The sequence below is a fragment of the Alosa sapidissima genome, chromosome 4, assembly GCF_018492685.1.
Source record: "Alosa sapidissima isolate fAloSap1 chromosome 4, fAloSap1.pri, whole genome shotgun sequence".
Classification (NCBI taxonomy): Eukaryota; Metazoa; Chordata; class Actinopteri; order Clupeiformes; family Clupeidae; genus Alosa; species Alosa sapidissima.
Genome location: NC_055960.1, coordinates 7,668,198 through 7,681,780, shown reverse-complemented (window position 1 = coordinate 7,681,780; position 13,583 = coordinate 7,668,198). Strand labels below are relative to the sequence as shown.

The following is a 13,583-nucleotide window of genomic DNA, read 5'->3' as shown; positions in this document are numbered from 1 at the left end:
TTGCTATCTCCTCCACACTTTACTGCTCCATCTCCATACTCCAATTTCTACTGTTTGCCCTGGCTGCAGTCTGAGCATGATGGGGAGATTCTTCTTCACAAAGGTGATCATTTCAACATGCTCAGGTGTCAGCCTGCTCCTGTGCTCATCAATGATAAGTGAGACTGCGCTAAAAAGCCTCTCACTGTTGCGTTTTAAAAGCGAAACTGATGCCACAACTGGTCTGTGTTTGCTGAAGTAACCTAGGCTACATTTTTTATTACAGAAAATCAAGCAACATAGCAAGTAGGCCTATCTACACTATTTAGAGACAGGAGCTTAAGTTTACCGCGACAACAGCTGCCACTAATTCACATCGTCGTAGGCTGCGCTGATGCACAGACTAAACGGTAAAAAAAGTTATGATGGCCTACTGGAAGCTTCTGCCCTTTTGGATGTGTAGAGTTGTAGGCCTAGGTGCACTTAGTTGTTAGCGATTGACCAGGTTGCTTTTTGAAATGAAATGCGTTTGTTAGACTTTAATAGGAAAATTAAAGTGCGTGCTGTGCCTATACATTACACAACAATCTTAAATCGCGGAGATAGCTTTGCCTGTCTAACGAATGTTGTCAGCAGCAACATGCATAAGAGCCTTAATAGTAAGAGGGTCTCGCGGACACTCGCGGTCGCGGTTAACATTTAGGCTATATTAATTCAACTGACATGAAATGTTTGCTCGATAACTTTAAATTCTTAGTTGGACATGCACAGACAAGTGGGATGCTGGACAGGTCGCTAGGTGTGCTGAAAAACGCGGACCGGATTTGGGGGGAAAAGCTGAAAAACTGGAATGGATTACCTACATCGGTGCGCTGGAAAACACGGACCGGAGTTTTGAAAACAAACTGTATCGGGAGTCCGGATCGGGCCGATCCCATATTTTTTGCTAATATCGGCGGCCGATCCGATCCAAATATCGGATCGGGACATCCCTAGATTTCATGTCTTCGGAATGAAACCAAGACCGTTACATTTCAAAGATATTGGCCATAGTAAGTTCGTTAGGGATGGAGTTGCTAAATATTTTAGAAAGGAAACTGAATGTCATAGCCTAGGGCCTACTGTACAAGCGTACTATTCCTACAAAACAACTAGATACTAATAATGTAGAGCAAGAACATCCATGTGGTGGTTCCAGTGAGTAAACATTGATTTTGGAATTTAAGATGGTGTGGAATTTTGCGGAAACATGAGTGTTACGGAGAGCAAAAACGTGAGCAATTTGAATATGCTTCATATCAAGTAGCCTAAGGCTGAAGTATAACTTGGATGCTAAACCTGTGTTATTTAGGCAATTAATCCCACTGATCCTTTTAGTTTTAGGTTTATGTGTATTGACATTACCAAGCTTGTTCCTTGTTGCACTGTCGGTGTTGCATTATCTTTTACAATAAATGTTCTATGAGTGACATTGCCGTTGCTCTTAGATCTTTGGGATTTACGTTTTCTAAGGTGACAATTTGGCTTGTAGATTATTGCTTAGTATTATATTAGTAATAGTAATATTGCTTAGAATTGCTTTAAATTGCTTAGTATTATATTAGTAATAGTAATATTAGATTAGTGCTTTCAGTATCCATGCAACGCCTCTGGAACAGCTTACCACCGGAACTCTAATCGGCATCACCTGTGACTGTTTTTAAATCCCTACTAAAAACCCATCTCTTCAGCCCCAGCTGGGGCACCTGCACCGTACGGCGGCGGCCCGGGTCCGATTCCCGCCTCGTGGTCCTTTCCGGATCCCACCCCGACTCTCTCTCCCATTCACTTCCTGTCACTCTCCACCGTCCTATCATTAAACGCATAAAAAGACCAAAAATATATTTTAAAAAAATGTATTATATAATATCTAAATTTTTTTTAAAAAAAAAACATCTCTTCAGACTTGCTTTTAACAGCCACTGAGCCTGTGGAACTATGGATTTGATGCCACTTGTATTTTGTCTGTATATTTATATGTCTGTTTCTCTCGTTTTGGTTTTTGTCTGGAGGTGTCGGCTGTAGTTGATGCTTGAATCATCTTTTAAACTCTGTCTTTTTTAACTGTGAAGCACTTTGGAATGTAATGTGCTATAGAAATGAAAATGACTTGCATACAATGCTCCTAACCTTAGACCACAGCTCTTACCTCTGGACAGAAGCAAACTCAGCGTTGTGTCCATCTCTTCTCCCAGGCTCACTGCATTTGTGTTGAGGTCGTTTGGAAAAGCAAAGTCCTTTGTCTACATTGATCCAAAAGTTATAACGGATGCGAGCACTTGGCTTGGAGGAAACCTTCGACCAGATGGTGTTTTCAATATGCAGGGGAAACTCTTCAACAACAGAATGAAGGTCTGACCTGTATGATACTGGATGCTGAATTCTATTTCATTTCTACTGCTTTCAGCACCTGGATTTCAATCACATGCACGTGCAGGTCGAGTGTTTATATCAACAAAGTCACTCGTGACATGGGGTGACGCATGACCCCGTCCTGGTACTTAAGGTGTGCTCACCCCGGAAGTGACCTCTTGAAATCTTCTCGTGTGGAAGCAGGTTGTTTAGAGTGTTGGCATATTTTCGTGGACGAACGCTGGAATCTTTTCAAACCGTACAGTTGGAGCTGCGATTTTCTCGCCCTCTTATAAGACTGCGATTTGTCTACGTGACTTTCTATTATGATCGGTAAGTACACTTTTCTTTATTAATACCGTTACGAGTGAGCTCGCTCTACTGTGGCAACTAGGCCTATGTGGAATCGTTTGGGTGTTTTTTCGCCTTCTAGCGATTCAGGGTGCCTTAAATACATTTTTGTTTATTGAAATGCTTTCGCGGTCTCGCGGGCTTCTTGAGTTAATGACGGATCTTGTGTTTTCCGCAACATCTTCCTAAGTGAGTTAGAATTCAAGCGAATTCCGCTTTTGTATTGGAAGTGCTAATTTCACGTTTATGAGATTGTTTGTTCGCGTTTTCAAACGCTCTCTTCTGTTTCTTATTTCTAAACTAAGGTGGCGAGGTGAGCGCGTGTTCGCTCCTTATTTGCGCATATTTGTTTAGCCTACTGCGTTTGATAGCCTCCCTGATTTGTTGCGTTTGATTAGCCTCCCTGATGAACTGGAGGATGGCCACGATAAGTGTCCAAGCTGTCTGGGCATGGAACACTTAAGGCAGGGTTTGACAGACCAGGCTTGCATGAATTGCAGTTGCCTGAGCGTAGCTGCAAGGACTGCTAGGCTAGCCCAACTAGAATGGGGGTTAAACTCCCAACCACCCCCTGCAAGGAGCCGCATGGGATCCCCAAAAGCAGAAACGCAGAGCAGACACACGGGAGGCCTCTGCTAAGAGGAGGCTTAAACTCCCTACGCCAGATCCTTTAAACCAGAAGGTAGAAGACATGGCTTCGGAGTTCACTCAGATTAAAGCGATGCTCCTTAATCTACAAGGGGAGCACAGCCTGCTGGCGATCACGCAGCAGCCGCTTCAAGGTCTTCATCAGAGCAGCCCCCTGTGCTGTCCCCAGCTGGGGGTGCCCGAGAGGAGGATGGGCTCTCCGAGGCTCTGATAGAGAGCACATCGACGGTTGATGAGTGGGCGGATGATCTGGGAGATGTAGAGTCTTATGGCTCGTACACCCAGGATGCTTCTGGACACAGCTCACAGAAGGGCTCAGTTGCTAGCCACACATCAGCGATCAAACCCGCTGTGAAGATAGCGCTGGCACGCCTGGGCTTAGATGCAGCACCAGCGCAGGTAGGCCCCTTCTACTGCATCTTTTAGCGTGCCTCCTTCAGCTCCTTTCATTGAGGAGTTACAGAGATGCTGGGCTGACCCCAGACGTTTCTCCCATCTCCCCAGCGACTGCAGAACCCTGGCTAGTATGCAGGATGCAGCCAGTCATGGGCTGGACCGCATGCCGTTTATAGGGCCGGCACTTGCCGCCCTTATCCTTTCACCTGATGAGGCATTAAGGCCAGATGCACGTTGTCCCCGGCCACAGTGTCGCCTGACTGACGAGCTTATTGGGAAGAGCTATGACTCACCGGCGCGGGTTGCGCGCATAGGCAACTCAATGTCGCACCTTATACTGTCCCTGTCACAGACCCTCCAGTCCTCTGGAGCAGACCAGTCGGCAGAAGTGCTGAGTGAGGCCTCACTGAAAGCATTTGGGTACATGACAAGGGAACTGGGGAGACTAATGTCGTCCCTGACCCTGACACGGCGACAGATATGGCTGGCTCAGTCACCATTGTCTGAGCCCTGCAGGAAAGCCCTTTGTTGTCTCACGGTGGTTCCTGGACAACTCTTTGGGCCTGCCGCACAGCAAACGCTCGAACGCAGCCTACAGGTAACGCAAACCAGGCAGCAGTTTGCTAGCCTGCGCCGTGTATCCGTTCGGGGACAGAGGCCCGCTACGGCGGGTGATACTCTTCAGCCAATAAGGCGGACCTTTGCACAGGGGTCAACAAGGCCAGAGCGGTTTCGCCGGCCTGCTGAGAACCAACCCTCACAGGGAACGGCGCACGCCTGAATATTGCCCCTTTCGGAATAGGAGGGGGCGAGGAGGTAGACAGTGACGTCTACAGGCCGGCGGTCGGACGTTTCACCAGAGAACAGCTCAATTACTGGGAAGTGAATACAGCAGACCCCTGGGGTAGTGTCAACCCTGTCAAAAGGGTACACCATCCAGTTCAAGCACCGACCGCCGAGGTTTCAAGGGGTCAAAATGACTGAAGGACCAGGGCAAGGCTCTGGCCCTACGCCAGGAGGTTCGGGCCCTCCTGGAAAAGGGGGCCCTCCAGCAACTAGGGTCACCATCACAAGACTGTGGGTTCTATACACATATTTTTTAATTCCAAAGAAGGGGGGTGGACTTCGCCCCATACTGGATCTAAGGCTGTTGAACAGCCATCTAAAGGTATTCAAATTCCATATGCTTCACACAGCAGAGGTATTACAAAGCGTCAAGCAAGACGTCTGGTTTACAACCATAGACCTGAAAGATGCATATTTTCATATTCCAATTGCACTTCACCACAGGCAATTCCTCCGCTTCGCTTTCGAGGGGAGGTCTTACCAGTTCCGGGTCCTGCCATCGGAATCTCTCTGGCCCCCCGGACCTTAACAAGATTTGCTGCGGCAGCCCTGGCTCCGCTTCAAGGCAGAGGTATGCGCATCCTTCTTTACCTAAATGATTGCCCTTGTCTGGGAACAGAGAAGCCAGAGGCATTAAGGGACTCCGCCCTGCTAGTCGCTCATGTCACCAGGCTAGGGCTAACTGTGAATTTCGGGAAGAGCTCCCTAATCCCCAGCCAGCAGACGGTGTTCATTGGAATCGAAACTGGACTCGCAGACAATGAGGGCAACCCCATCTCAGAGGAGGGTAGGCGAGATTCTCCTCTGCATAGTGTGATTCAGGAGAGGCTGAGCTCTGACGCTCAGGTCCTTCCAGGCGCTGTTGGGCATGCTTACAGCAGCTTCTTCCGTAGTCCCCCTGGGCCTTCTTTTCTTTGAGGCCTCTCCAAATATGGATGAACAGGCTAGGGTTTCATCCAAAGCACCACAGGCACAGACTGGTGACCGTTACCACCAGTTGCCTAAAAGGGTTACAGCCATGGAAGAAGCATTCGTTCCTGACTGCCGGGGTTCGTTTAGGGATCATACCTTCTCGCAGAGAAGTGGTAGAGACCGACGCATCCCTGGCCGGATGGGGGGCTGTTTGGCAGTGCAGAACTGCCCAAGGCACATGGGACCCTTGACAGAGGGAACAAAACATAAATTTGTTGGAGCTACAGGCAGTCGCTCTTGCTCTCGAGCATTTCCTGCCAGTCTTAGCAGGGAGACATGTCCTTATAAGGACAGACAACATGTCAGTGGTTTACCATATCCACCACCAGGGGAGCACAAGGTCTCTAGCATCCCTGAGGCTGATTCAGCAGCTACTCTCATGGGCCTACCCTCGGCTATTGAGCCTGAGGGCAATGCACATCCCAGGCACACGGAATGTCACAGTGGACTTCTTGTCCAGGCAACACCCCGATCCAGGGGAATGGAGGCTGAACCTAGAAGTGGTGCACGCCATCTGGCACCAATATGGCAGAGCGGAGGTGGATCTTTTCGCCTCTCAAGCCACAACACACTGCCCCCTCTGGTTCTCACTCAGGGAGTCAACAAGCCCCTTGGGCCAGGATGCGCTGCCGCATGGGTGGCCCCAGCAGCTCCTATATGCATTCCCCCCACTCCCGCTCATACTACCCACTCTAGAGAGGATTCTCTGGGAGGGCCACCAAGTGCTGCTTGTAGCCCCCAGGTGGCCAGGGAGAGTCTGGTTCCCGGTGCTATGCAGCCTACTGGACGGACAGCCTTGGCGTCTCCCTGTGCGCATAGACCTCCTCTCTCAGCTGGGTGGCCGGATCTGGCATCCGAACCCAGCACGATTGCAACTTTGGGTGTGGCCTCTGAAGGGCCTGAACCACTGCTAGGGGCATGTGACCCTGCAGTGGTACAGACTATCCACAACTCACGGGCACCTTCCACTAATGCGCTTTACGCTAATAGGTGGAAGCTTTTTATACAATGGTGCCAAGAACATGGACAGGAGCTATCCTCAGTTTTCTACAATCGCGGTTTGATGACGGACTGGCGGCATCCACTATCAAGGTGTATGTAGCTGCAATATCAGCTAGGCATAACAAGGTAGAGGGAGTTACAGTGGGATCCCATAGTCTGGTGACCCGTTTTCTCAAGGGTGCTCAGCGACTGCGGCCCCCTCAAAGAAGGATGATACCTTCCTGGGACTTGCCGCTGGTGCTGAATGCACTGTGTCGGCACCCTTTTGAACCTCTGGGGAGGTCGGGATTAAAATGGTTGTCTTTGAAGACTGCTTTTCTCCTAGCCATGTCATTGGCGAAGAGAGTGGGAGAGCTACACGCGCTGTCTGTCAGCCGGGAGTGCCTACAATGGACTTCCGATGGCACAGGGGTGACCCTGTGGCCGAACCCGGCATTTTTACCTAAAACCTTCTCTGCAACGTATGCTAACCAGCCGCTCAGTCTGGGAGCATTCGAGCCCCCAGCCCAGGGAGAGGAACCGGGGCAAGGTGACATTCTTCTATGCCCAGTCCGAGTATTGAAAGCCTATATCGAACAGACCGCTGCCCTCCAGCAGTCACATTCATTATTCATCTGCCACACTGGACATGCGCGGGGCCTGGCTTTGTCCAAGCAACGGCTATCCAAGTGGATCGTGGAGGCCATCAGCTATGCCTACTCTGATAGTGGCTTACCGGTTCCACCTCGCGTTCGTGGTCACTCAACTCTGAGTGTAGCTGGGTCATGGTCAGTACTACGCGGAGTCCCACTTTCCGACATATGCATGGCGGCCTCATGGGCATCGACTTGCACATTTGCAAGGTTTTATAGGGTCAATAGCCACAGCCACCCTCTCAAGCCATTAAAAGGGTATGTAGATCTTCTTCGTGACCCTGTTGGAATTTGTCATCCAGGTGCTGAAAGCACCGCCTCTGGCGGTCAGTAGAAATGAAATAGAATAATTGTTACGTATGTAACCGCGGTTCTATGAATTTCGGATGACCGCCAGAGCTTGCCAGTCACTCGGAAGGCGAACGAGAAGATTGCCAAGAGGTCACTTCCGGGGTGAGCGCACCTTAAGTACCGGGACGGGGGTCATGCGTCACCCCATGTCACGAGTGACTTTGTTGATAAACACTCGACCTGCACGTGCATGTGATGGAAATCCAAAATTCATAGAACCGCGGTTACATACGTAACCATCGTTTTCAGTGTTGATGAGAGTTTTTCATTGTTTTATAGGGGGGTGTAAGCGATGATGTAACAATAACAGCTTACATCGCTGCATCAATGCTTGAGCTGAATATGAGCACTGTTACGGTAGGTAAATCTGTCTCAAACCATCTCCTCTATCAAAGGTTTCATTGAGATGCTTTATCTTTTCCATAGCTGTCTGAACATGACTAGAAAGTCATACCCCTTTTGTACCGCTCATGAGAAATATAACCTTTGACCAGAATGTTTAAAAAATAATCTATTTTTATTACTTCAGCAAGAAACCATGAGGTTCCTGAAGTCCTCCGCCAGTGACCGCTCCAACACCTACACCACCGCTCTGCTGGCCTACACCTTCAGCCTCGCTGGGGAAGCAGACCTCCGAGCTGAGCTGCTGAAACACTTGGACAGCGTAGCGACCTCTGCTGGTAGGACACGTTGTGCAGTGTGCCAGAACCGACATAGATGAGCAAACACGTGCATCTGCTGCCTTTATCTCCTACGGCTCATGTCTTTATCTCATACGGCTCATGTTTATCTCATACGGCTCATGTCTTCAACGAGAAGATATGATCACATATCGCCAGTACTAAAATCACTACACTGGCTCCCAGTAAAACAAAGAATTGATTTTAAAATACTTCTTATTGTTTTTAAATCATTGAATGGCTTAGCCCCATCATATATCTCTGATATGATCACTGCATATACTCCAGCCAGATGCCTACGGTCCTCAAGCAAAGGTCTCCCCGAGAATCCCGAGAATAAATACTAGTTCCGCTCATGGTGCTTTTAGTCACTATGCCCCTACTCTCTGGAACTCCCTACCTTCTGAACTGAAATCTTCCCAATCAGTGAACTCTTTTAAAAACAGACTGAAAACATATTTATTTGCCTCAGCTTTTGGTTAAAATTGAAGGTCTTTCCAAGTTGGTGTGGCGACTTTCATTTTTATTACTTTTATCAGAAATTCTTATTTCTAGTACCATTTTTTTATTTTACTATTAATGTGTTTTAATGTCTATTTGATAATGTTTTCTAAAAGCACATTGGAGTCTGTGTATGCATATGAAATGTGCTATATAAATAAACTTGAATTGAATGTCTATCTCCTACGGCTCATGTCTTCTCAGGGAGTCTCCTGCACTGGTCTCAGTCCTCATCAGAGCAAGCTGATTCCCTGGCAGTGGAGACGAGTGCTTATGTGCTGTTAGCTGTTCTCACCAAACCCGCCCTGACGGCTGCAGACCTGGGCTATGCTTCCAGGATCGTCAACTGGCTGGTGAAGCAGCAGAATCCGTATGGAGGCTTCTCTTCCACACAGGTGCTCCACACACCTTTCCTTTCTAAGCTGTTTGTGTGTGTGTGTGTGTGTGTGTGTGTGCTGACGGCTGGGTGTGTGTGTGTGTGTGTGTGCTGACGGCTGGGTGTGTGTGTGTGTGTGTGTGCTGACTGCTGTGTGTGTGTGTGTGTGTGTTTGTGTGTGCTGACTGCTGGGTGTGTGTGTGTGTGTGTGTGCTGACGGCTGTGTGTGTGTGTGTGTGTGTGTGCTGACTGCTGTGTGTGTGTGCTGACTGCTGGGTGTGTGTGTGTGTGTGTGTGCTGACGGCTGGGTGTGTGTTCTCTCAGGACACGGTGGTGGCACTGCAGGCTCTGGCTCTGTATGCCACCAAGGTCTTCAGCCCACATGGCTCCGGCACAGTGACCGTGCGGTCAGCAGGGGGCGACACACACCAGTTTGATGTGAACCAGCACAACACACTGCTGTACCAGGAGAGGGCGCTGCGCCACGTTCCTGGGAAGTACAGCGTGGACGTGAAGGGCTCTGCATGCGCTTCTGTGGGGGTCAGTGGAAAAGAACTTGTTTCTAAACTATTGATGATGGATACTCTGTCCGTGACATTTCTTCACATCTCTCGCCCTCTTCAACAGGTCGCTCTCTTCTACAACATCCCCACTCCCAGTAAACATTCAACCCTGAGCATTAAGACTCAAGCCAAGCCTCTGACTGAGGGACAGTGCAACAAGGCCGATGGGCAACAGGCCTTCAGCCTCCACATCACAGTCCAGTATGTGTGTGTGTGTGTGTGTGTGTGTGTGTGTGTGGGCAGCAGGCCTTCACAGTACAGTATGGAGCTCCATGCAGCGCCTGCTTCTGCTCTCTTTGACTGAACTAGTCTGACCGCATCCGTTCTAATAGTTATTCCTCCTTTCTTGTGCAGATACACATCCGTTCTAATAGTTATTCCTCCTTTCTTGTGCAGATATAACGGACCACTGCAGAGCACGAACATGGTGATAATAGATGTGAAAATCTTATCTGGCTTCACTGCTGACGCTGAAAAAGTAAGTTGTCCCTCCTACATCTGTTGCTCTGTGTGCACCATCCATAATGTTGCTGATGGAGGCTGTGTTGTGTGTGTGTGTGTGTGTGTGTGTGCACCATCCATAATGTTGCTGATGGAAGCTGTGTTGGTGGGCGTGTGTGTGTGTGTGCACCATCCATAATGTTGCTGATGGAAGCTGTGTTGGTGGGCGTGTGTGTGTGTGTGTGTGTGTGTGTGCACCATCCATAATGTTGCTGATGGAAGCTGTGTGTGTGTGTGTGTGTGCGCGCACCATCCATAATGTTGCTGATGGAGGCTGTGTTGGTGTGTGTGTGTGCGCACCATCCATAATGTTGCTGATGGAAGCTGTGTTGGTGTGCGTGTGTGTGTGTGTGTGCACCATCCATAATGTTGCTGATGGAGGCTGTGTTGGTGTGTGTGCACCATCCATAATGTTGCTGATGGAAGCTGTGTGTGTGTGTGTGTGTGCACCATCCATAATGTTGCTGATGGAAGCTGTGTTGGTGTGTGTGCACCATCCATAATGTTGCTGATGGAGGCTGTGTGCACCATCCATAATGTTGCTGATGGACGCTGTGTTGGTGTGTGTGTGCACCATCCATAATGTTCTGTGTTTTAACAGCTTCAGGGCAGCATGTTTGTGGACCGAGTTGACAGGAAAGATGACCACATCCTTGTGTATCTGTCAGAGGTAAGGCCATCTGTAAGAATCCTGGTTTTCACTGAAACATGCTGCACCTACTTGCGCTCTGTCCATCTGATGTGATGTGTTTCTTTTGATTTCCAAACAGGTTCGAAAGGATATACCTGTTGACTACGAACTGACCATCCAACAGGATTTGCCAGTCACCAACCTGAAGCCAGCAGGGGTCAAGGTGTATGACTACTACCAGACCAGTAAGACTCCATAGACCAAGACCAGCATTACATATATGTATAATTACATTGCCATGGATACAGCAGTGCTAGTAAGCCCCTGACCAATGAAATCTCTCTCTCTCAATCAGGTGACCAAGCTGAGGCTGAGTACTCCTCCCCTTGTGCAGGTCAGTTAGTCTGCTGAGTCCTCTAAAGAATAACAACAGGTCCCAATATTCTATTTAACGTGTGTGTGTGTGTGTGTGTGTGTGTGTCCTCCCCTTGTGCAGGTCAGGGGACAGCAGAAGGAAGAGGTCATTAAGTGGAAATTATTTTGACATTTCAACTCTTTAACTTGCTGATGTGTTTGATTGTATATCTGTAATAAATACTGCAATCCTAGCATTTGTCTCATGTTCATACTGTTCAGAGGATTGTCAGTTGAAGACAATATGTTTATGAAAGAATATGAATGAAAACAGTATTACCGTACATCCCTGCTGAAAAAAACGGCAAGAAACCAGCTTCTGCTGGTCTTTGCTGGTTTTCTTCCAGCTATTGCTGGACTTTGCTGGTTGGGCCACCAGCTGGATATGCTGGCGTGACCATCTGAGGAAGTTGGTCATGCTGGTGTGACCAGCCTGTCTTGTGGGATACAGCTGGTGCAAGATGGTCATGCTTGTGACCAGTCTGTCAAGCTGGCCATGCTGGTTTGCTAGAATGACCAACATAAACTGGAATGGCCAGTTAAACCAGCACTATAGACCAGCAACACCAGCTAAAATGACCAGCTTGAGGTGGTACGACAAACAAAACCGGCTGAATTACCATCATAAGCTGGGAAAACCAGCCGAATTTATGTTTTCGCAAGAGTTTTGTTGGTCTAGCAGGTCAACCATCATAGGGTGGTCAAACAAGCTGGTTAACTGGTCTTGAATTTCCCCTTGAGGATCAATAAAGTATCTATCTAGCTATCTCTATCTACTGTATCTATCTAACAAGCTGGTCAACCAGCAAACCACCTTTAGCTGGTCAGGCTGGTTTTTTTCAACAGGGATGTAGAGCTCAGCATTGTCATTTTATGAAGGAATATGGTTGAAAACAATATTATGAAACAAGGAACATTGTTATATATGGCTTCACGGCATCCTGATCCATAATATCCACAAGCGGTGATCATCAGGGACTTGAGATGGTATCAAAACATATCAGTAGCAGCTCCTGCTACGGACAGGTGGTTTTTATTATGATTTTAAATTTGCCTTGCAACTTGAGCTTAATAGAAGTGGTTGAGAAGAGAAGTGGGCAAGTGGGCCACGCTGCTGAGAAGTGGGTTTGACGTCACTTGGCAATGTTTGCAGTGATTGGTATTTTCTTCTAGCTGTGGTACCTAGGTTTAAGAAGAAACACATTAACAGCAAATCTACTCCTTCCCATTGTACTTGGTACAACTCCTTTTAACCTGGATCTTTATGTTTAACCTTCTATACTAATGAGCCCATGAGTGCGTTCACATCTTTATTTGTAAGAGAATATCCTGGGGCCCTCACCCATGACTCGTCAGGGTTGACTCGGTTGGAAATCCAATAACTGCTTTGCTGCTGTACCCACAGCTGGACACAGCATTCTCATGTAGCAACATTAGTTACATTACTGAGGCCCTCCGCTGGACACAGCATTCTCATGTAGCAACATTAGTTACATTACTGAGGCCCTCTGCTGGACACAACATTCTTATTCAGTTCCATCTCTAGAAGTCCCCTGAACATTCTAAAGGGTATGAGAGGTGGGGCCTGTTGGTCACATGGCACTCAAACTAATCAGAGGGCTGAATGTGATTGATTGGTTTGGGGCCTTTATCCAGAGGGCTGAATGTGATTGGATAAAGGCCTCGGGTGCCACATTTGGACTGAAGAGTGTATAGAGCAGCAGAATGAGCAAGAACACGGAACCATTAAAGGGATTATCATCAAGAAATACAGTATACGCTCTATAGGGGGCGCTGAGTAGAAATACAGTATAAGCTCTATAGGGGGCGCTGAGTAGAAATACAGATACGCTCGATACGCTCAAATTATCGTCGTCGCAATTCAAATTCCACTGGAGCTCCAAGTGGATTTGTACGCAGCCTTACAACACTTTACAGCTCTTCGAGTCACGGTAAAATGTAATTTTTGGTACATAGCTAATTTAGATAAACTTATGGTGTAGGTGCTAGTGTTTTTTTAGGAATCCGCTGTCTTGGTTTGTATAGAAATGAATATTAAGTGACCTACACGTAAGAGGTTGGAGTCGACATACATGCATACATACGGTTGGTAATATGTGACGTTCCTGTATATTTTTTCTAAAAAAACGAGCTATGGAAAATCCATAGACAGCAAAAATCCCATTCATTTTGCCAAACTGTAGGAACGCAACCAGTAGGGGGCGATGAGATGACTTTTCCTCCCCATGTGCCCCTGTGTTTTGTGTCTGGCACCAGAGGCAAATTAACTCCTGCAAGCTCATTTCTCAGTCCAGCAGGGCCCGTATTCACAAAGAATTTTAAGGCTAA

At 47.8% G+C, this 13,583-nt stretch overlaps 1 protein-coding gene across 6 annotated transcripts in view; it reads left to right on the top strand.

The window, feature by feature from the left end:
* The window catches only part of LOC121707220 (alpha-2-macroglobulin-like protein 1), a 38,445-nt gene extending 27,017 nt beyond the window's left edge, over nt 1-11,428 (top strand). For all 6 annotated transcript variants that reach the window (XM_042089595.1, XM_042089592.1, XM_042089594.1 and 3 more), the window contains exons 27-37: nt 2,214-2,370; nt 7,848-7,925; nt 8,098-8,248; nt 8,954-9,144; nt 9,450-9,665; nt 9,753-9,889; nt 10,085-10,166; nt 10,791-10,859; nt 10,960-11,065; nt 11,176-11,214; nt 11,317-11,428. In XM_042089595.1, the coding sequence (XP_041945529.1) occupies nt 2,214-2,370; nt 7,848-7,925; nt 8,098-8,248; nt 8,954-9,144; nt 9,450-9,665; nt 9,753-9,889; nt 10,085-10,166; nt 10,791-10,859; nt 10,960-11,065; nt 11,176-11,214; nt 11,317-11,348 (1,258 nt within the window). In that variant the 3' untranslated portion in view covers nt 11,349-11,428. The remainder of the gene's footprint in view (nt 1-2,213; nt 2,371-7,847; nt 7,926-8,097; nt 8,249-8,953; nt 9,145-9,449; nt 9,666-9,752; nt 9,890-10,084; nt 10,167-10,790; nt 10,860-10,959; nt 11,066-11,175; nt 11,215-11,316) is intronic.
* The last annotated feature ends 2,155 nt before the right edge of the window (nt 11,429-13,583 follow it).